General features: G+C 43.2%; 1 protein-coding gene across 5 annotated transcripts; it reads right to left on the bottom strand.

Annotated features, from left to right (window-relative positions):
• Positions 1–363: 363 nt before the first annotated feature.
• BZW1 (basic leucine zipper and W2 domains 1) lies at positions 364–21611 on the bottom strand. Of its 5 annotated transcripts, none has more exons than XM_045032338.1 (12): positions 21416–21611; positions 19903–19976; positions 16281–16457; positions 10369–10463; positions 9940–10005; positions 9452–9587; positions 8951–9060; positions 8370–8540; positions 7527–7673; positions 6242–6380; positions 3829–3951; positions 364–1876 (listed from the first exon to the last, which is right to left on the bottom strand). In XM_045032338.1, exons 2-12 carry the CDS (start codon positions 19964–19966, stop codon positions 1845–1847), a joined length of 1260 nt encoding a protein of 419 aa, XP_044888273.1. In that variant the 5' UTR covers positions 19967–19976; positions 21416–21611; the 3' UTR covers positions 364–1844. The 5 variants fall into 5 exon arrangements, with proteins under 5 accessions (XP_044888273.1, XP_044888272.1, XP_044888274.1 ...); XM_045032337.1 differs by lacking the exon at positions 21416–21611 and adding an exon at positions 21147–21297; XM_045032339.1 differs by lacking the exon at positions 21416–21611 and adding an exon at positions 20775–20814.
• Between the last annotated feature and the right edge of the window lie 396 nt (positions 21612–22007).

Here is a 22007-nt window from a genome sequence, read left to right as displayed (position 1 = left end):
CTTCTGAGTTTGAACACAGTTTTATTACTATTTAGTACAAAGCCAGTTTTACCAGGAAGGGTGTTATTGCTCTTGCACTGAGACAGGACAAGGAAAACTTGTGATTTAGAAGTTACAAAAAATCTTGACACGAACAGAAGCTGGGACTAACAACATGAAGTGTTAGATGGGGCATTTGCTGTATTTTAATCTAGCTTCACCATTGCACTAGTTACTATAGGTATAGCTTATTTAATTAGTCCAGGAAACTTGTCTAGCTTCACCCTCTAAGATGGTTAGTTTTTAGAGTGCAAGATCTGAAGTTTCAGGTTTGAAGAATGGTTTACACCACAAGCCAGCTTGGTAAAAAAAGACTAACCTAAGAAGTGTAAGGATGGACTTTATTTTAAAAAAAGTCTTAAGAAGACAAGTTACAAAGGAAGCAGATCACTACAGTAGAAACCTATTGAATACATTGTGCACCAAAGTTCTACCAAGATCACTCATTTAACAAATACTTCACTCACAAGGGGTCCAGTTAGTATTCTTTGTTAGGTTATGACAGCATTACTCCAAATTTGATTTTCAACATTAACAAAGGTCTCTCCCTATTCTTGATTCAACAAGGATGTCCTGAGAAAGTGATGCCATTTCCATTAAGACTGCAGAGACATTTCAATGTTTAGCATAGTTGGGTTTTTAACCTCTGGCAGCATTTAGCATTAGTAAGCCTATTGCCACAAGATGCCTGTGCACAGCATCTTAATCCTACCATCTAATGGCCATGCATTTATCACTATAGAAGGGCCAAGGGTTTGGGTGGAGGTGAAGTAGAACTCTAAGCAGTGGAACCCTGAGCAGTATGCAACTTAAATGACAGTTAAAACTATGACCCTGTTGCACTCCAGCAGTTTGCCTTTAGTGACAATTACAAATTGTCAGCCACACTTCAATTGACTTTTTGGTCTACCCCTGTACTCTTAGATGTTAATCATTCAGTTTTATAGCATGTTATTGGCACACACTTTCTAGTCCATTGATCCATAACCAAGAATACATGGCATTAAAACTTTCAAGGACAAGTTTAATAGTCTTAAGAAACACATAAAACAGGCATGTGACAGCCAGTAGGCTCAGAATGCCTGCTTGCTTTGCTTGGCAAGAGAAAAAAAGTTTCTACAGAATCTTGCCAGCCAGGGTCACTCAAAATGGCAAAACCAGGGATTTAGAAGTTGTGCAGAAACAAATTTAAGTTCTTAGGCTTTTTTGGCAAGCCCCCCCCATGTATTGGCTAGACTTATGTATTCTTAAAGTAATACTCTAAACATACCTGTGTAAGTCAGTGCTTGTGAAATAAAGACCTGCATGGAGAAGCTAGTTCCATGGATGAGACTTCCCATACAGTTAGTAGAATCTCAAGTTTCATGCCAAATCACACCCCCCTCCCATGGCTTTTTGAGTTGAGATACTTGTATGGTTTAATCTGCAAATAGAGTTTCCATAATAAATCTCATTTACCAAATCATGACTGCCTGTAAGTGTTTATATAGAAAACCCAAGATAATTATTTTTGTGGAAGGCCTTAAGTTACATTACAGTAGAAAATACAGGAGGTAGAATATAACTGAAAGGACTAATGCAATGTTAGAGTCAAGTCTACAGCTCCTGTAAGCTACTTAAAACATGGTTTTAAAAACTAAAACCAGTATCTTCAATAACTATAGAAAACAGTTAAAATAAATTTGCCATGAGAGCCCTTGTATCATGCTTGATACAGGGAGGTAGGATGCAAGAACCAAAAAGGACACACAAGACTGACATTTATCTACAGCTCCTGTTTGCTTTACTGAGGACAGTTTCACATGTCAGTCACCTTCTTCAGTTTCTGACTCAGACTCTGAAAAGAAAAATAATTTAATTAGGAGATGGGACTGTGCAATGTAAGTGTGAACATTGTTATAACTCCTTCCAAAATAAACCTGTAAGAACACAGCTGGACACTGCCAACTCAGCCTAAAGAACACTATTTTGCACTTCAACTCCATAGATTCAAAATTTACTTTAAAAAGTATGTGATACTATAGTAAACTTTAGCATGTCAACAGTACTTTTGGGAGGACTACTGCTCTAGTCATTTATGTATGAATTAAAGATTATACACAAATCATAGAATAGACCTCAGGAGGTCATCTAGTCCAACCCCCTGCTCAAAGCAGGACCAATCCCCAGATAGATTTTTACCCCAGTTCCCTAAATGGACCCCTCAAGGATTGGATTCACAACCCTGGGTTTAGCAGGCCAATGCTCAAACCACTGAGCTCTCTCTCCCCTCCAGAATCAGCAAGATTCTGGTGAATTTAAATGCAGTAGAAGGAGTTAGCATTAAACTGACCAGACTTTCATCTAGAGCAGTGGTTCCCAAACTTTAACAACTCATGAACCCCCTCCTAAAAATGAGGGTTTCCAGGGATTTTCCCCCTTACCTCAACAGATTATAAAAGCAGTGATCTTGGAAATATAAAATTTGACTTTATCATTACTGTATTTTTATTATGGTATGAAAATGGCAACTCTTCCAAGATATCACTTTTGATTAAGCTGTTAGGAGCCTTGTCTTATATCAGAGGTGCCAGTAGAGAGAGAGAAAAAAAAGGTGGGGGCAAAGCCCCTGCACCCCCTAGGGCCTGCGGGGGCACCACCAGAAAAGTGGGGGGGCCTGCAGGGGCCACACAAAAAAGGGGAGGGACTGGTGGAGGGGGTGTGCCGATGCAGGGGCAGCACATGACCCTTGTTGCCCCCCATATGGCGCCTCTGACTCCTATGTTTCATCGAGATCAGATGTTAAACAGCATGAAGGTATTTAAGAAGCCAACTCAAAGAGTTCCTCGTACACACTTTCAGGTCTTGAGCAACAATGCACATTACAACAAAGCTTAAACTTGTTTTTAAATTATTATAAACACTAGCAGCCTATTTAATTTTAAAAACAGCAAAAAATATCCACCTCCCTTTCCATTTCTTATAAGGAGTCTTAAATCTCCTCAGTGTGATAGATATACTTGCTTTGATTGCTTAGCTCTTGGAAGGCCCCATGCTGCCCAGGGTCCCTATGGAGAGCTCTGTCCACCATTAGGAAATTCCCCCCCCAAGAATCCCCTGTAACATTTGGTGAACCCCTGGGGTTCACAAACCCATTTGGGAACCACTGATCTAGAGGAGCCCACAATAGATGAGTCTTGAGCCTAGTCTCATTGGCCTACCAAGGCAGCCATTGTTTACTAACTAGGCTGTTTCAATTTATTTTATCTGAGCTTTTAAATGGCAGCTAGCAGAGTTTCAAAACAGCCACCATGTTATGTAAGTTTTACACAGGGTTGGGGTCAGATTTTGTTGCCAAGATCCAGTCTTCCAAGTTGGAAAGCAATCAGGAAGAACAAAGCTTAATGAAATATTCCCTTATATCCACTCTGCTTTGTTAAAAGCATGTCATAAAGGAATTTCTACCCCACAATTTCAGAATTGAGTATCAGGCTTTGTCTACACTAGCACTTTTGTCAGGGGAGTGAGAAGCCCTCCCTGACCAACGTAAGTTTCACCGACAAAAGCACTGGTCAGAACAGCACTATGTCAGCAGGAGATGCTCTCCCCACAATAGAGCCACTGCTACTCATTCGGGATGGTTTAATTATGCTGGCAGGAGGCATAGAGAAGCTACACAGGGAGACTTCACAGCCCATCTCCTCTTGTCTGCACCACTATCTATACCAGGGATTTTAGTGTTCCTTAACTACAAAACCCATTCTTCTTGTTTAACTTCAAACTAAAGTTTCACAGTAATTGTTTAGTTACCTTCTTCAGCATTCTTAAGCCATTCCACAAACTTTTTCATTTGTTCCAGAAAAACGCTCTTTCCTTTTGCAAGGTGTGCATCTTTATACCATTTCAGGATGGGTTCTTCACTCAGAACTTCAGCTGTTTTAAGACATGCCAAGGCAGGGTTACTATGGAAGTAGTCTGTACCAACATACTGCTTTGAGGCTAGCTTACTAGGCTCTCCCAGCCACCCTTGGTTGGCAGCCATGTCACAGTGTCACCCTTCACTCTTCTTCCCCCACTCCCCAATATATTCATTCCCTTAAGGCTCCCCATTCCACATATTACTAGGAACAAGATTGTTTAAATGGAGTACACATTTGTGGAGTTTGACAGGCATGTCTATGGTATACATCAAGTCACCATTTGTTAACATTAAAGGTGACAGAGGAAATAAAGTTCCTTTTCCCTGAAAGATGCAGTAGGAGGTGAGTGAAGTCTATTTGACAGTCATGTGACTAGTCAGTTGCTCTTGTATGTCATGGTAACAACTTGAGGCTATATTGGAGACCAAGTTTCAAGATTTATATTTAGGGAAAATTGCATCTTTAAGTTTAGTCTCAGGGGTGACTGCTTTAAAGTCAGGAAACAGTTAAGTTCCCACAAAAGGAACTGACTCCATATCCTACCTATGTTTATCTAATCCCAGAAAGTAGACAGTTTGTCCTCCATATGTTACTGGTTTGTGAAGTGGGTAAGAAAGATCTATAGCAGCCCTGTCCCTGGAGTGCCATCATGCAGCCATATGGCAAAGATGAAGCAGAAAACCATTTTGTCAGTGCAGAGTGAGCATACTTATGGAAAGAGACAGATGGAGTGGGCTGATAAAGTTTGCAGATGACACGAAGTTGGGAGGTATTGCAAATTCGGAAAAGGATCAGGATATCCTCCAGGGAGATTTGGATGACCTTGTAAACTGGAGTATTAGTAACAGGATGAAATTCAATAGTGAGAAGTGTACGGTTATGCATTTACACTTTAGTTATAAGCTGGGGACGCACCAGTTGGAAGTAACAGAGGAGGAGAAGGACCTAGGAGTCCTGGTTGACCGTAGGATGACTATGCGTAGGCAATGTGATGTGGCCGTTAAAAAAAGCTAATGCGGTCTTGGAATGCATTAGGCGAGGTATTTCTAGTAGGGATAAGGAGGTGCTAGTCCCATTATATAAGGCGTTGGTAAGACCTCATTTGGAGTATTGTGTGCAGTTTTGGTCTCCCATGTTTAAGAAGGATGAATTCAAACTGGAACGGGTACAAAGAAGGGCCACTAGAATGATCCGAGGAATGGAAAGCCTGTCGTATGAAAGGAGACTTGAGGAGCTCGGTTTGTTTTCCTTAACCAAAAGAAGGATAAGAGGAGATATGATTGCACTCTTTAAATATATCAGAGGGATAAATACCAGGGAAGGAGAGGAATTATTTCAGCTCAGTGCTAATGTGGACATGAGGACAAACGGATATAAATTGTCAGTCAGGAAATTTAGGCTTGAAATTAGACGAAGGTTTCTAACCATCAGAGGAGTGCAATTCTGGAACAGCCTAACGAAGGAAACAGTGGGGGCGAAGGACCTCCATGACTTTAAGATTAAGCTAGATAAGTTTATGGAGGAGATGGTATGATAGGATAACGGGCTTAGTCAATAGGTCAATTAAGTGCCACACTGGTAATTAGTACAATGGGTCAATGATACGATAGTTAGCCTTTTTCCAGAGGGTATGGCTGGAGAGTCTTGCCTGTATGCTCGGGGTTCAGCTGACCGCCATATTTGGGATCGGGAAGGAATTTTCCTCCAGGGTAGATTGGCAGTGGCCCTGGAGGTTTTTCGCCTTCCTCCGAAGCATGGGGCAGGGGTCGCTTGCTTAAGGAGTGGGTGGATAGGCTTATGTTTCCTGCATCTTGCAGGAGGTCAGACTAGATGATCATAATGGTCCCTTCTGATCTTGAATTCTATGATTCTATGATTTGCCAGAAAACTGGCCCAAGTTTCTTTTCCCCATACACCAATATATGTTTTTGCTATTAATAGATGGAAAACCTTAAGTTATCTTTGTATAGAAGTGAGACTGATCTGATTGGGCAAAAGTGCACCATGGCTACTAGACGCCAGCCAAAAAATAGTTGACATTAAAACTCCCCTCGCTAACTACATTAGAGATAGAGGCCCTTGCTGATCACTGCGGTTTAGCAATTTACCTCAACTGACAATGGTATGGTGATTTGTACAGATGGGCATGCAAGCACTAGAATTTCAGCTACCAATTAACTGACTGCGGAGAATCCTGACAATTTCATTTGCCAGAGGTCAGAAATTAGCTTTTCAGAGCTCTGAGTTAAGAACTGGAAGTCTTTGCAAACAGTTATATGCTGCAGCCTTAAAGCTTTAGTTACCTTTATAAAAGAGCACCACTATTTTCTGGAAGGCTTTCATGAAGTGAATGTTGTCATAACAGTACTCCTGAATCTTCAGTAACAGAGTCAGCTCAGATTGACCTTGGGTAGTAAAGGCAGCAAGCAGAGGGCTGTATTGCTGGAAAGAGTACAAGACATTAGATAAACACTTCCAGCCCCGTGTAAGTCACTATTTCAGAGGGCATAGAAACTGAAAATACCTCCAAAATGGATTTTAACTAGGTCCCCTCCTTAGAGAAAAATGGTCTGGTTTTGGGTGCATTAGACAGTTACCTTAGTCAATTTCAAGGACAAAGAATTTTACAAGTAACATTACTTAATTTCAAGGATTCATTCCATCCTTGAGATCATCTAAGTTTAACTGTAAAATTAATTCCCTGCAAACACTGAAATGTGATATTTTTGCCATTTAAACAGTTTTGAATTTTCTGAAAAAAGTTGCTATTTACACAAGAAACTAGTTATACTTCGTTTATCACCACCTGATTAAGGGGCAATCCATCTACTGGCTTGGCAGAATTCAATTTTTTAAACCGTAATTTCAGCAGGTAATACTGATTTGTAAGCTGTTTTTGTCAATATAAATTCAGGTTATGGGTAAGTATGGGGGTCAGAATTACTTAATGACAAAAAAAAATTAAACCAGTAAGGCACACGTTATCAACATCATGTTAAAATATACAAAGTACATCTTAAATCAGACTAAGATCTCAAACTTTTCTTATTTTGCCTCTCTAAATGTAGATTGCTACTGACGGAAACTTTTCAGTTTGAGGTGAATGGTGAAGTGGGTGCTTATCAAGATTTACTGGATGATAGTCTAATCCTTTTGAGTCCAATAATCAAGTGCTGCATATTTAAGAATGGTGGCTGAAATCCACACTGGTGTTTTAGTACACACTAGTTACCTGCAGGAACCATCTTTTCCTCCATCATTGAGTAGCATCTCATTTGTATTTCTCAAGCATCTGGAGTCCTCAAGCAAGATTGAGTCCCCATTTTGCTAGGTGATGTACAGAGTTAGGTCTTGTCTACTCTAGAAAGCTGAACTACTTTAAACTACACCAATAGTACACTCACTCCCTTAGTGTGGATGCAGTTCTACTTGGAAAAGGGTGTAGTATATTCTCACTTGTGTTTAAGTCTAGGCGTTTTAGGGTATAATTAGGTCAGGGAGAGGAAAAAAGGACTGGGCCAGCCCATTAAGTGTCTTTATAGTAAGTTCAGTTATTCAGAGTTCTTGTATCAGAGCTACAGCAAATACCTTCAGGTGCTTGATGGCTTGTTCTGCTACCAGCTCCTCTTTTTTGTTCCATTCCACAGTGCTCATTACACTAGACCAGACTATGCCTATCACAGTCTGTTCTGAGATGTTGTTTTTCTTCATCTCTTCCTTGACATACAAGATTATCTGCAGAGTCAGTGAGTTAATGTTAGTATGAAAGCTACTGATTAAACAGCTTCCTTTGTGGCTTATAATCAGAATACTTATATTTCACTTCCAAAGACCCTTTCAAAGTTCTGAATTGCCTTAGATAGCAGTTCAGTCATAGGTCAAGAAGCAGGGATGAGTTCTACATTTTACAATGCAAATGTCAGGTGCTGCACCATTAGTTTAGAAGATTAAATGCAAGTGGCCAGTAAACATTGGAGACCAAGAATATCAGTTTCTTGAGCTGGTGAGAAGAGTGAGAACGCAGCCCAAGACTTTCTATTTGAATTTAGCAGCTTAATATTTAAGTAGTGACACCCAAACAGTCACCTTCAGCTAATGATTACTGCTGCCACCATTCTAAATTCAGAGTGCCCAGGAGTTCTGTCCTCTAGAGAGGATAGGTCGGGTAAGACATACAGATGCATTACAGGTTTAGTCCTCCAACAGCAACCAAGTTTCTCACTCAGGTACTAGATACAGTCCAGTAATCAGTTCTGTAAATTGACTCCTTTCCCTTCACTCTATTAATAAGAATCACAGTTCTAAGATTCCAGGAAGCAAAGATCCAAGTAATGGTGGGTTAATTCTATGTGGAATAAACTAAACAAAAATGTCAAGCAGCTTTGTGACAAGTTCTTTTTTTGTATCTTGTTTAAATATACGTATACTTACATCCTTAAATGGATCTCCACGTGACATCTGCTCTTGAAGTTCTTTCTGCAGCTCTTTACGAGCTCCTATGGTTTGTTGGTTCCGAACATATTCTGAAAGTTCTTTTAGTCCTGCATCAGTGAAATACTTTGTGAAGTGTTCAAGGCTTTGTTTGTTGGCTGGAAAGAGTTCCTAAAAAAAATAAACCCCAACATTTACATTGACTCCTATGCACAGAAGTTATTAGTGCCTGCATTTTATATTGGGACACATTTAAAGTCCAAGGGTTACCAAGTTTGCTTTAGAGACAAAGTGGATGAGGTAATATTTTTAATTGGACAAACTTCTGCTGGTGAGACAAGCTTTCAGCCTTAGACAGAGCTCTTCGGGTGACCTGAAGAGCTCCATGTAAGCTGATCTCTCTCACCTACAGAAGTCTGTCCAATAAAAGGTTACTGCAACCACCTTGTGTCTAATCTCCTGGGACCAACACAACTACAACACTACATACAAGTTTTAGTAATTCAGATAGGCCAAGTGGAGAGGTATCTGCAAGAGCAAGGACAGATAACAGTGTTCAGGTCATCCATTTGAATACTCACCATCAGTCTGTTGTCCATGTTGACTTTACGAAGGCTAGCAGCCACTGCATTAATATCTTTCTCATTTATCCATGATTTGAACAGCTTTACTGCAAAAGCTGCAGAAACACCTGCACAACAGGAGTTAGAAAGGTACTGTTAATAGTTCAATATGAAAGGAAGAGGAACTTGCTTGCAATGTTAATGGTTCTCCCCATCCTGTGGTGTCTTCAAATCCATAGTATATCAGCTACCCAAACTATGACAAACCCTCACAGGTGTGCATGTGCATGGGGTGGAAGAGAGGTAGAAGACTGCCAGTTAAATTTTGCTTCAGAACTAGTTAGGCCAACAGATTGTGTCACTGGATAAGACTCGCTGTTATGCAGCAGAGTATGTGGCTGCCACAGTTCACATCTATGTCAAATTTTAGCTTTGGTTAAATCTGTCACTAATGCCTCTTGGTCCCCTGCTCCCAGCACCCCTCACCATCCAACAGAATTGTTTAATACTAGTAGTTACCTTCTTTAACCAAGTTCTCATTATAGAGGCTGTTGAGAATTGATGCATTAAGTGTCCCATTGGCCAAAAGAATACCTGTCAACATGGCCAGTTTGTTCCGCTCAGACTCTGAAAAACCTTTTAGGAACAGCAGCAGCTGCAATAGAAAGAATGGTAATCCTTCCAAAATGAATACACAAAGCTTTTAAGTATTATCAGCTGGTGTAGCCAGTGCCTCCCTGAACCAAAGGTTAAGGCTGCTGGCGATCATAGTAGCTTATGATGGGCAGAAATACAAGATCACTCCATAAGTAGAATGTTACCCTGACTGAAATTTAATTCCACACTAAATTAGTTGTCATTTATATAATCAAATGCCACATTAAGATACAAGGACATTTATTCTAGTAAGTGAAGATTTAATCACAGCACTCTTCCTTTTAGCGTGCATGGCTGTCTTGAAGCTTAGCCGCAGGGTTTTTTGCTGTTATCTGAAGCCTGTTAAATACCTTTTTGACTTCATCTTCAAAGCCTTTTTCCAGGTATTTGTAACGCCTGATTAGCTTGTTAAAAACCTAGAAGACAGAAAATTAGTACATTACATTTGGACTCTAATCAAGGCAAAAAGTAATGAGTTTCAAACCAGCTTTGTTGAACATTTGGTTCAACATGTCAAGTCTGGCATTTTTGTACCAATGATAGTTTGCCACACTACAGAGTTTAACATAATGGGTTGGTTTTTTTTTAAATGCTGCATGTCTAAGGCCATTTGCTGGGAGGCTTCCAAAAAAATAAAAAAAAAGTTAGTTTATTTGAACACCAAGACCAGTTTTTGTAGACCATTATTCCACAGCAATGCTAAACATGACAGCTAGTTATCAACTATTGTGCACACAAGGTGAGAGTCAGTGAAGTTCAACTGTACACTCAGGACTAACCTGAGCAAATGCTTGCATGGTTTCTAGATCTTCTTGTGCTGCAAATACACAGACATCTGTACGCATCAGGTCATCTGCCAGAGTACCACCTGGGGCTAGAAGAAGTTTTAGTGTTAACACTTCATTAGAAATTAAAACTGGTATTTCATATTTAAATATTTTTTTTGATCAGCAAGGATTACACTATTGCTTATAGTATGCAAAGAGTCAGTAAAAAGTGACTTTTTGATCTGCTTTAAGTTTAGTGTCGTACGATGCTGAATCTTACAGCTGTCCTTTACTGAAGATTAGTGGTGACTATACCACTAAATATAGGCCTCCAGATAATTTTATTTAGTCATCTACTATTGTTGCATTGAAACTTAAGTCAGGATGTATCAAATAGACTGATAATGCTCAGATTTAATATTCTGTACAACAGAAGAGCTTTACACACTTGGTATTGAGAGCCATAATACATTAGTTTTGTCTTAAAAAAACCCCAACAGATCATGAAAGTTTTCCTTCCAACTGCAGATACAAGAGACATTACATTGATTTAATCCTAAATATCGTATCTACTAAAGTCACTTCACACACAATTAACAGTTATTTTTATTTATTTTTTAAACTGCGTGACCCAGCCCTGGAAGCAAAACCTAATTGTTATAGAGTTGCATGTCCACACTAAGTTTTGAACGGCTCAAAAATTAAAGCATCGCAGTTTAGTGTTGGAAGGTTCTTTTAAAGCCTAACCTCAATAAAGTCAAAGAAGAAAATTTCTAACAATGTGCTAAGCAAAACAGCAACCATGGCTCCAAAAATATCCACTTTAATACATGAGTCACTTGTAACATTTAAGATTGGATTTTCAAAAGCATGAGCATTGGTTCAACTACTTCTAGATAACTCAATGGGAGTCTCACTGCTGATTCCAGGGCAGGGAGTTAGGCCAACTGTGAGCAATTTTGAGGAGTCCCACCCTAAATCTTCACACCAAATTTATTAGAGGCCAGTCAAAAGTACTCAAGGACAGATCAAGTGGGGCTCAAGTCAGTTTTGATTTAGACCTGAGTCTTTGTAAGATGCAACATCAAGACTAGTCTGTTAATTCGTTTATTATACTGCAGGACTTCTGGTTAAAGGCGACAAAGTCCTGTTACTTTAAGGACAGGGTTCTCAAACTGGGGGTTGGGACCCCTCAAAGGATCATTACATGGGGGGTTGTGATCTGTCAACCTCCACCCTAAACCCTGCTTGCCTCCAGCATTTATAATGGTGTTAAATATATTAAAAAGTGTGTTTAATTTATTGGGGGTGGGGTATCGCACTCAGAGGCTTGTGATGTGAAAGGGGTCGCCAGTAAAAAAGTTTGAGACCCACTGCTTTAAGGCGACTGAGGCCTGATCTACAGTAGAAACTGATCATCACACTGGTGTGTGTTAGGGATTTGATTTTTGTGACATTTCTAGAATGAAAAAGCAAAGAGAAGCCATCACTTGAGTTCAGATATGGAAGGTGCTAATCAGGTATTAGAATATTTAATTCAAGAGTTAAGTCAGGTGTTAATACACACAACATCCAAGAATTTAAAATGGTACCACTCCATGTGGGTAGAAAGCTCTTATTCTTTGGCAGAGCCAGCAGTGGGAGCACAAGTTAACATTTTTCTAATGTTTGCAGATACTACAAAGGAAACTAATGTAATTCTTTATTAAAAGAAATCAGACACTTTAGAATACCTGTTTCATCATCCATATCTGAGGACTCTATGGATTGAGGTTTCCCAAAAGATGGTAATCTGATAAGAGCAAGACTTCAGAAACACATTCTATTTGAATGGACAGGATACTCTTATCTTCCATCCCAAAACCTCTACACTCACTAATAAAACTGCCATCCTCCCTACCAGAGTGTAGGCCTGAGTGGAAGTGATTTCTGACATCTCCCTGCCCTGCACACTCAAATCCTGCTACTTCTTTCTGCTTAGAGTTTTCAAGACTCGTACATCTTTTCATACCCAGTCACTAAATTTCTCATTTAGGGCCTTCTCTGGTCTCAAATACTGCAACATCCTCCTCTCTGGAATCCATAGAGCACACACTACCCTCTTCCAACCTACACAAAACACAGGAGCAAGAGTCCTCTTCCATGCCCTTCATTTTGATCATGTTACTCCACTTGTTTCCCCATTTATCACATCAAATTCAGGCATCATGCATTGTAATTCAAGTCCTATATAATTTTTCCCCTCCTTACTTATCCAAACTCGTATCTCCTTCTTCCCTCTTCCCAGTTTTAAAAGTGGGAACCTTGATAAATGCCCATTTGTCAAGCTTTTTCTTCCACATTGCCTTCTATACATGGTATGGCCTTTGAGATAATTTACAAAGCTCTTACTTCTCATATTAAAGTCTCCCGAAGATTCACTTACACATGCATCAAATCCACCTGAGTAGTAGTAAACATCTGTAGGTGTCTATCCAGAGGTTATGGGCTTCTTGAGGCAACAACAATTCATTCTTATCCGGAGAGTGCTTAGCACATAGTGGATACTGCTATAAGTAGTGCTTTCCACAGTGAAGTAGTCTGTTGGCTAAATCAGGACCCTTTGGTTCTATTGACTCAGTCACCAATATACTATGGGTTTGGCTACACTTGCAGCTGTACAGCACTGGGAGTTAAAGCTGTCTTCGTACAGCTGTGTAGGGAAAGCGCTGCAGTGTGGCCACATTTGCAGCGGTGTTGGGAGTGGTGCATTATGGGCAGCTATCCCAGCGTTCGAGTGGCTGCAACATGCTTTTCAAAAGAGGGGGGTGGGGTGGAGTGTGACAGGGAGCGTGAGGGAGAGAGGGGGGATTTTTGGAGCAGACACTGTCAGCTCCCTGCCTTGCAAATTCCAACTACTTCCCCCACCCCTCATTCACTCTTAAATGCAAATAGCCTTCAGACCAGATAAGCAGCTGCTCTGAGGGACTCCCTTCCCCTCCCTCCCACCCCCAACGTGCTGTTTCTCTCCTCAAGCAAACACTAGCTCTGGACATTCATCCCCCTGCCTGCCTCATTCACAGCAAACAGTAGTTGTGTTTGTTTTTCGAGTTCACAACAAAACAAAGAGTTCTTTAGTTAAAAGCACTATGGGAAAATTCCGGAGATCAGTTACAGCGTAGTAAGATTAATCACTGTTTACACTGGCACACCAGCGCTGCAGCACCAGCACTGCAGTCGTTATTCCCCAGGCCGAGGTGGAGTACAGCCAGCGCTGTAGCCAGGGAGATACAGCGCTGTATGTGCCTTGCCAGTGTGGACAGGGAGTAAGTTGCAGCGCTGTAAAGCCACTACCAGCGCTGCAACTCTCCAGTGTAGCCAAGGCCTATGAGACATTAGGCAAGTCACTCACCCTATTTGCTTTAATTCCCTGATATGCAACTTTACAAGCCTCTCACTAGTACTGTGGTTTAGTATTAGTACAGTGCTTTAGGCCCTTCACAAGTGTTCTAAAGAAATGCAAGTTAATTATTTTAAATACCATTGTTAGTGGCCATTTAAAGTGAACCAATCCTCCTTCTTCGAGTGACTGCTCCTATGCATTCCAGTCAGGTGTGCGCGCCGCGCGTGCACGGCATCTCGGAACTTTTTTACCCTAGCAACTCCGGCGGGCCGGCTGGGCGCCCCCTGGAGTGAATATATACCCCAGCCGGCCCGTCCGCTCACCATTGTTAGTAGCCATTTAAAGTGAACCAATCCTTTGAAAGCTTTATCACAGTGAGTAAGCACATGCTGCATGATCCAAATTCTACTTTTTATGAAAGTTAAAGTAGAATTCACCTTTTTTAAAGTTATAATATAGAAGACAAGCTTGCCAAATTATGCACAAAAATTTAGAATGCAAGAACACTTAAGCTTTGAAGAGTTCAAGGTCACTCATTTAAGGCAGTGTCCCCTCACAGAGGGGAATATCCCTAACAGAGGAATTAATTGTCAAACTATCTGCTGTTTTGTACATTCTTCTCAAATCCTGCTGTATGTATTTCCCCAAACCCACTGCCATAGGTTGCTTCTACAGTAGCAAGAACAGGGAACCTAGATGCAGCATACCAGAAGCCTTGTTAAGTCACTTGAAGCAAGAAGTGCAGTTTACTGTTGAGGGATTAATAGCAGCTACAGCGTCCATAATTAAATGGAGATGGATTTAGCAGATGAAACTTGACATTGCATTATGAAGTGTTGCTGCTGGTCTGCCAGTACTGGATGCTGAGGTCCTGTTTGGAAGCCTATCAGAACAGTGACAACTTAAAACTGAAGCATGAGCCCCAAGCTTTGGTGCTGTGGCAGGTAGTAAGCAATAAAGGCCAAAAGAGGAAGCAACAACGGAAAAAGAAATAATTGAAAAGAGAAAGCCAATAGTTATGGAGTGCAATGTGTCAGCTCTCATATGTTTTATGGAAATATGTTTATAAGTGTGAATATAATGCAACTGAAATATGCTTTAGGCAAAAGGTCTCTTGTAAGGTATCATTACAAAGCTTATAATTCTACTGAGTGTGTTCATCCTATTTGTATGAATGCATCATTCTTGTATCTGAAGCTAGAAATATAAGGTATTACTCTGAAGTCCTATTGTAACTATATGTAAATTGTGGGCCATTAATAGTGGTTTAGAATCTTGATGGCTCCCATTAACCAGGACAATTGGTTGTAAATGGCTGTTTACTTGGAAGCCTTCCTGTGTTCATCTGAGTCAGACTGGAAAGAATGGAAGCTTGGGGTCTCACAGGACATGTGACCATGTCACCTAGTACTGGAATCCATCTTAAACCCAGCGCTTTTCCATTTAGAAGGAGGGGTGGGGACCCAGAGAGATAAAAGATTCCTGCCTTATGCCAAAGCCATAAAAAGGGGGTGGAACAGAACAAAGGGGGTTGCAGTCATGAGAAATCTCCTAGTTACCACCTGAGCTGGAAACAACAAGAATTGTACCAGGGAAAATATTGGGCCCAGACTAAGAAGGAGTCTAATCTGTGAAAGAATCTTATTGGAACATCTGAGGGTGATATTTACTTGTATTCGGTTTCTTAAATGTACTGGGCTTAGACTTGCACGTTTTGTTTGGTAACTTACTTTGTTCTGTCTGTTATTACTTGAAAGCCACTTAAATCCTACTTTTTCTACTTAATAAAAAAAATCACATTTATTAGTAAACCCAGAGTAAGTGATTAATACCTAGGGGAGCAAACAGCTGGGCATTTCTCGATCAGTGTTATAGAGGGCGGAGAATTTATGAGTTTACCCTGTATAAGCACTACACAGAGTAAAATGGATTTATTTGAGGTTTGGATCCCATTGGGAAGTGGGTGTCTGGGTGCTGGAGATAGGTGACTTGCTGAGCAGGTTTTGGTTAAAGTCTGCAGCTTTGGGGGCATGGACCAGACCTGGGTCTGTGTTGCAGCAGACTAATGTGTCTGGCTCAATAAGGCAGGGTTCTGGAGTCCCAAGCTGGCAGTGGAAAACAGGTTCAGAGGTAACTTCAGCACATCAGGTGACAATCTCATGGGGGTCTCTGTGACCGAACCTGTCACAAGAGCTCTTCCATCCTTGAGCGGGTAAACACCGTAAGACAAGACACTATCATACGAGTAGTGATTCTCACTGTGTTCAAGGACAGACGATTTAAAAAGTGAGCCATTTCTGCTGCAGTGCAAGCAGCCACCCTCAATCCAATGTAGCAGAGATTATGCTGAGACAGAGCATTAATGTATGTACCACAAAGGTTTGAAGCAATCCAAATAAATAGCATCCATTTTAAAACTTGGGTGACAAAGCAGATCAATAACCTACATTTAAGCATGCGTGCAAGTGTCATTTGAGTCCAAATGAGAGAATGATGTGATCTATCAAAGCAGCCATGTTTAAAAGTTTAGCTAGACACTTACCCAGCATTCCACCAGCCACCAGAATGTCAAAGAGTGTCTCTGCATAGCGGCGATAGTCAAGTTTTGCTCCAGACGCATCAAGAAACTTTGCTACTGCTTCCAAGTCACTGCCAGTTTCAGTTAGACCTTGAATAATACAGTCCTGAAACTGAGTAGGGTCAAACCTCTCTTTTTCATCTGCAATAAAAGAGAAAGCATTGGTATTTGATAAGCCTACTAGTTGTAGGAGCTTAGTCTCACTTTAACTTAAAGATAATACTGTCAATTTCTGTATCAGCTTCTGTATCAGCATCATCCAACTTCAGGAATTCATTCAGTAATTAAACCGGCAACAGTTTCAGAAATGTTTGAGTTTACCAGGGAAGCCTGAAACAGCCAGTGAATTTGCCATTAGTTTAATACATATGAGTTTAGCATTAGCCATTTGACCCAAACATGTCAACTATCAACTGCAATAGCTGCAGAAATAGCCACCATTGACTTTTTGAATGGTGAGAATATGCAACTATGGTTAGCCTTGAACAAGTTAGCTGTTCACTTAGAAGTTACAAGATTTTGACTCCTAATGTTTTTTCCACTTAAGCCAAGAAGCACCAATACTTAAGGCTACACGTATTGCATTCTAATCCCTGCCTGTTTTCCCACAGTAATTTCTTCCTGCTAAATTCTGCAACAATACCAGTTTTGCCCATTTTACTGTCTCTTCATCAAGATAGTGAGAGTCAGATTATGCTAGGGCTGAAGATTTATCTTAAAAAAAAAAATCCTCCAAGAGTCATGGAGCAGTTACACTAAATTTAATAAACGAGTCTCAGATTACTAAAGCCATGTCTACACTAGAGACCTTTCAGTGGCACAGCTGTACTGATGCAGCTGTGCTGCTGTAAGATTTCTCGTGTAGTTGCTCTATACCAACTGGTGGGAGCTTTCCCAGCAACATAATTAAACTATCCCCAATGAGGAGCAGTAGCTATGTTGGCAGGAAAAGCTCTCCTGCCAACATAGTGCTGTGGACACTACCACTTATGCTGGTGAAATTTATCTCCTTGAGCGACATGTTCTCACACCTCTGAATGACACAAGTTTCGCAGATATAAGTGGTAGCGTAGACATGGCCTTACCATGACCGCTCAGATTTTTGCTATTATAATATAAAAAAGCCACTGCAATCTCCTTGCCCCAAGGCATTTGGGTCCCAGGCCCCTCCTTGGCTAGTTTGAGCTAAGACCCAGCAGCCGCTGCCTCCCAGACCATGCCTGAGACAGCAGAGTAGCTGGCCCTCTGGCCAGGTACCTCCAATATAGGCGGTAGGTCATGGGCTAGGGTGCTTGCAGCCCCATTCAATGGGGGAGACCCTGCCTGAGTTCCTGCTGTGAGGGGAGGTCCCTACACTTCTCCAAGCCACCTGACCTAGGCAAAGCACAAGCAGAGAGGAGGACTGCAGCCTAGATGCTAAGACTTCAAATCCAGATATCATCCAACATTAGTCTGGGCATTTTTTCATTTAAATTAGAAGTGCAAAGTCACTAATGAGGCTAACCAATATTTAGCCTTAGTTAAATCCACATTAATGCTTTCTGAACTATTCACTATAACTAGTTAGGCCTACCACTCTTTTGTAACAGAAGCATCAAAGAGTGTTTGCATTTCAGCTAAACCAGTTGCCATGTATTGAAAACTATTTGCATTGTGCTCAGATGAAAGGACTCAAGTCCAGTTCTTAACTAGAAGAGATTCTGAATGCAACTGTCCTGCTCTGAGGTTTGCTTCAAAGTGGCGGAAGAGTGTGAAAACAGTAAATTGTGTCAGAACTTTGTGAGCAGACAGATTTACGATAAAAACCTGTCTTAAATATGAAGTGCTAGAAGGAATGTGATTCTGAATCACATTTCATTAGCCATGTTTCAGCCTCTTCCTGTTCCAGATAGAACCTGTACATTTTATATTTGGGATCAGTCATGCATGCCTGTCTTCACTACCAAAATAGATTGCTCTTAACAGAACACCCCACTTTTTTTTTGGCAGCGAAGAAAGGCCCTAATCAATGGAAAGGGAAGGTTATACAGTTTCTCTCAATCATTCTTTCAGGGTTGTCCTTGAAGGAGACGTCATTTGCCAGCTAGGTAGGAGATGCCTACTGAGACAGTGGTGGAAACCTTAAGTTGATCGAGTCCTCCCAAATGCTTCCTTCCATTGTTTTGCCAGCTGTTAAGTCATTTCACACCTGACTGACATAGCTATGCCAACCTAAGTATGCGTGTAGAAGATGACACTACGACAACTTAAGAGTGCTATCTTCAGTGTGTTTTACTTTGATGAACCTCTTCATTATTATCGCAGACTATTTAATTCCTTATTTCATTCTACTTGAGACAAATCAGGTAAATACATACACTAATCAAAGCCAATCAGATGCTTTCATAGCCACTACTGTTAGAATGAGAAATTGGAGAATTGAAAAATGTGAGCTAGCTAGCCTTCTTGAAGGTGGGGAGGGTTCTAACTTTCTCTAGAAGTCCCTAGATTAGAGCAAACCAAGGCCCTTAATTTATAACAGCATCCAATTCCCTCTTAAAAAGAGAATGGCAGTTTTCTTCTAGATACTTACTAGCCACACTACTCTCCAATTACCAATGACACCACCATTCCACTCTAGCCTTTTACCTATATCTCCACTTTTATTGTTTCCTCAACAGTTAAAATATTTGTTCCCATTAACTAATCTAGGAATAGAAAGAGGAAGTAAAGTTACCTTCACAGACTGAAGAGCCCATCAGCTCCCTCCCACCCCTTGAAGAAGCCTGAGTTTTCCCATAAATCTAATGACATCCTAATTTAGGCTCTTTATTACTGACAAACTTTCACACTGGTTGAAGGTGTTCTAGATTAGGCATTGTTTGGAAAGGAGCATAATCAGAATTTAAGCTGTTTTTTATGGTGCAAGGCACATTTAAAATGAAATAGCCTACACTGAAAGGCTAATTTTTATGGTAAAAATGTACATCTGTTTAACTTTATAGGTCTTTATTTACAGACACCTACCTAAACAAGTTCTTAAAAGACTAGACCAGTGGTCCCCCCACTTTTTAGAGTCACACCCCCTGCACTCACCCCCTGGGCTGGGAGCAGGGCCACTGCTGAAGGGGGGAGGGAGGTGAGAGAAGAGATGAAAAGTGGCCACAGCCAGTGGTAGAGGAGAGAGCAGAGCCACAGACAGGCTGTGGTGGAGGCCAGCAGCCAGGCCTGTGGCCAGGTGCAGTTCCACTCTCAGCCTCTCCCAAGGCTGGGAGTGGAACTGCACCTGGCCACAGGCCTGCCTCTGAGGCTGGGGGTTGGCGTGGGGCCGGGAGCGGAGCTGCACCGAGGCTGGGTATGGGAACCGGGGATGTGGGACCAGAGCAGAGCTGGGGGTGAGGAGGGTCTTGGTGGTGCTCCCTCATGGGGACTGGCCCCAGATGTTCCTCCACAACCCCTTAGGGGGCACACCCCACAGTTCAGGGAACCTCTGGGCTAGACACATACTAATAAGCTTGTGTGTATTCATTCTCTTGCCCAGCACATGCCGATAGGTCTTCTGTACAGAGTTGGCCATGAGCTACACACAAAAATGATTAATATTTACCTCTTTTTCTAGTTTTAAAACGCTGGCCTGATAGCGTTGGCTTCTGCTGCTTTTGATTATTCATAAAAGACACCCTGTGAAAAAAGAAAAGTTCTTCAAGATATCCTTAAGAAGCAGATGATTCCTACACCATGCTTTAATTCTAAGCATGTGTATCAGCTACTGTACACATCTCCTCGTGGAAGGAGTTCACACTTTAAAAAGAAAGTATTATTTGAGAGTGGCTGAAGCCTTAGACTGCATTCCTCCCCTATTTTACTATAACCACACTCTTGTCAGGGATATGAAATGCAAATCCTGCACTGCTAGTTCCTGGGCCTGCCTGTTGGCTAAGAACATCTACACTGCTGAAGTAACTCTGGGACAGATCATGGTACATTTTCACTAAAGCTATGCAATACTTATTAGCTGTTATGGCAAAGACAGATTAGTCTAATTAAGACATAAAAGGATAACCTCAGGGTGAATGACCTTGAGCAAATCACGCTCTCTCTAGCTCAGATTCCCTATTTGTAAGGTAAGGATAATTTGATCTCCGTTGTAAAGCACAGTGACAGGCAAGGAAAAGCGCGGTACAGAGGTGAGGAGTGTTTAATTAGACCGAGATCTCAGACCTGGCAGAGCCGCGCTCAGCGCCACGCAGGCCGGGCCGACACGTTACGACCCCGGACAGCAGGATCGCAGGCCCGGATCCAGGCGGGCAGGACAACACGCACCAGGGCGCGAGTAACCTCCCGAGGCCCGTCCTCGCTCCCTGCCCCGGCCCCCCACCCCCAGGGGAGGAACAGGCCTCCACGCCGCACCGCCCGCGCGGGACCGGGGAGCTCCCAGCCCCCGCGCGCCTCCCGCTCGCCGGGCTGCTGAGCACCCACCGGGCCTCCCTGGGCGGAGGCGGCCGCTGCAGGCGCTCTGGAGCCGGTGGATCGGGGGGGGGGAGAAGAGTGTCTCCTCCAGTCGGGCCGCGCTCAGCGCCGCGGCCTCCCCGTCACAGGCCGGGGCTTTGTTACCCGGCAGGGCCGGGCCAGGCCGCCGCGGTGGGGGGGGGGGGGAGAAGAGCCCTGCAGGCCCCGGCCTCGCCCCGCCCCGCCACGGCCCGGCCCCGGCCCCGGCCCAGGCCCAGGCCCAGTACCCTGAGGAGGCCCCGCTCCTCCCGGCCCAGCGCCCGGGGGAGGCCCCGCCACGGCCCCGCTCCTCCCGGCCCAGCGCCCGGGGGAGGCCCCGCCACGGCCCCGCTCGCTCCTCACCGACTTTAAGGCAAAGAGAAAACGTCCAGGGGCCCCTCACTACAAGCGGAGACGACGGCAGGCGGCGACGGCGGCGGCTAAATCCTGCTGCGAGCGGAACCAACGCGGAGAAGGGGAGGGAGGAAAGGGCGGGCCCCGCCTCGCCTTGACAGACTCGCTGGGAGAGACCATCCCACCCCCGAGGGGGGAACGAACCTACCTAACTCATTTCGTGACACACACACACACACACCCCAACAGCACACAGCCCCTCCCCCACCTACACTTACCGGGAGGGGCGCCGCGGAGTCCCAGCCACACACAGCCCCGCGGTGACGGGCACTTTCCCTTCCGTCGCAGCGAACGGGCGGATTTAGCTCCCCTACCCCGTCAGTGAGCGCGTCCAGATCCCCTGCCTCCTGCTTTACCGTCAATGGCCAGCGACCGTCCCACCGCCCCTCTCTAGGCAAGTGGATCAGTCCATCGAGAGGGGCGGGGGGACTCGCAGCTACCCGGGTAGGGGCCGTTGACGGTTTGCTTTCCCGGGACGTCACTCATACCCGTTGAGTGGCGAGGGAGGGCGAGGTAGCGCCCCCTGCTGGGCTCGCGGCGCGCAGCCGCCCAGGGCCGTGAGCCGCGTGCGCTGGAAGCGCTGCCATGTTAGCTGGGCTGAGCCCGCCCGGTTCCCCCCGCAAACCCGCCTACGGAGCGCGGCTGCCGGCTCCGGCCCCCGGGATGGACCCTGCGAGCGCCGGTCTGGTGGAGGCCGCTAATACCGTAATGACAACAACCTGAATTCGCCACCCGAAATGGTGACTCGCCGCTAGAGAGCCAACGTGGCTGTCCTCACCCGTCCCGCCTCGTTAGGCTAATAAAGAGCAA

Source organism: Mauremys mutica, chromosome 10 (assembly GCF_020497125.1).
Source record: "Mauremys mutica isolate MM-2020 ecotype Southern chromosome 10, ASM2049712v1, whole genome shotgun sequence".
In the NCBI taxonomy this organism is placed as follows: domain Eukaryota; kingdom Metazoa; phylum Chordata; order Testudines; family Geoemydidae; genus Mauremys; species Mauremys mutica.
Note: the sequence above shows the minus strand (reverse complement) of the source record. Positions and strands in the feature narration are given on the sequence as shown.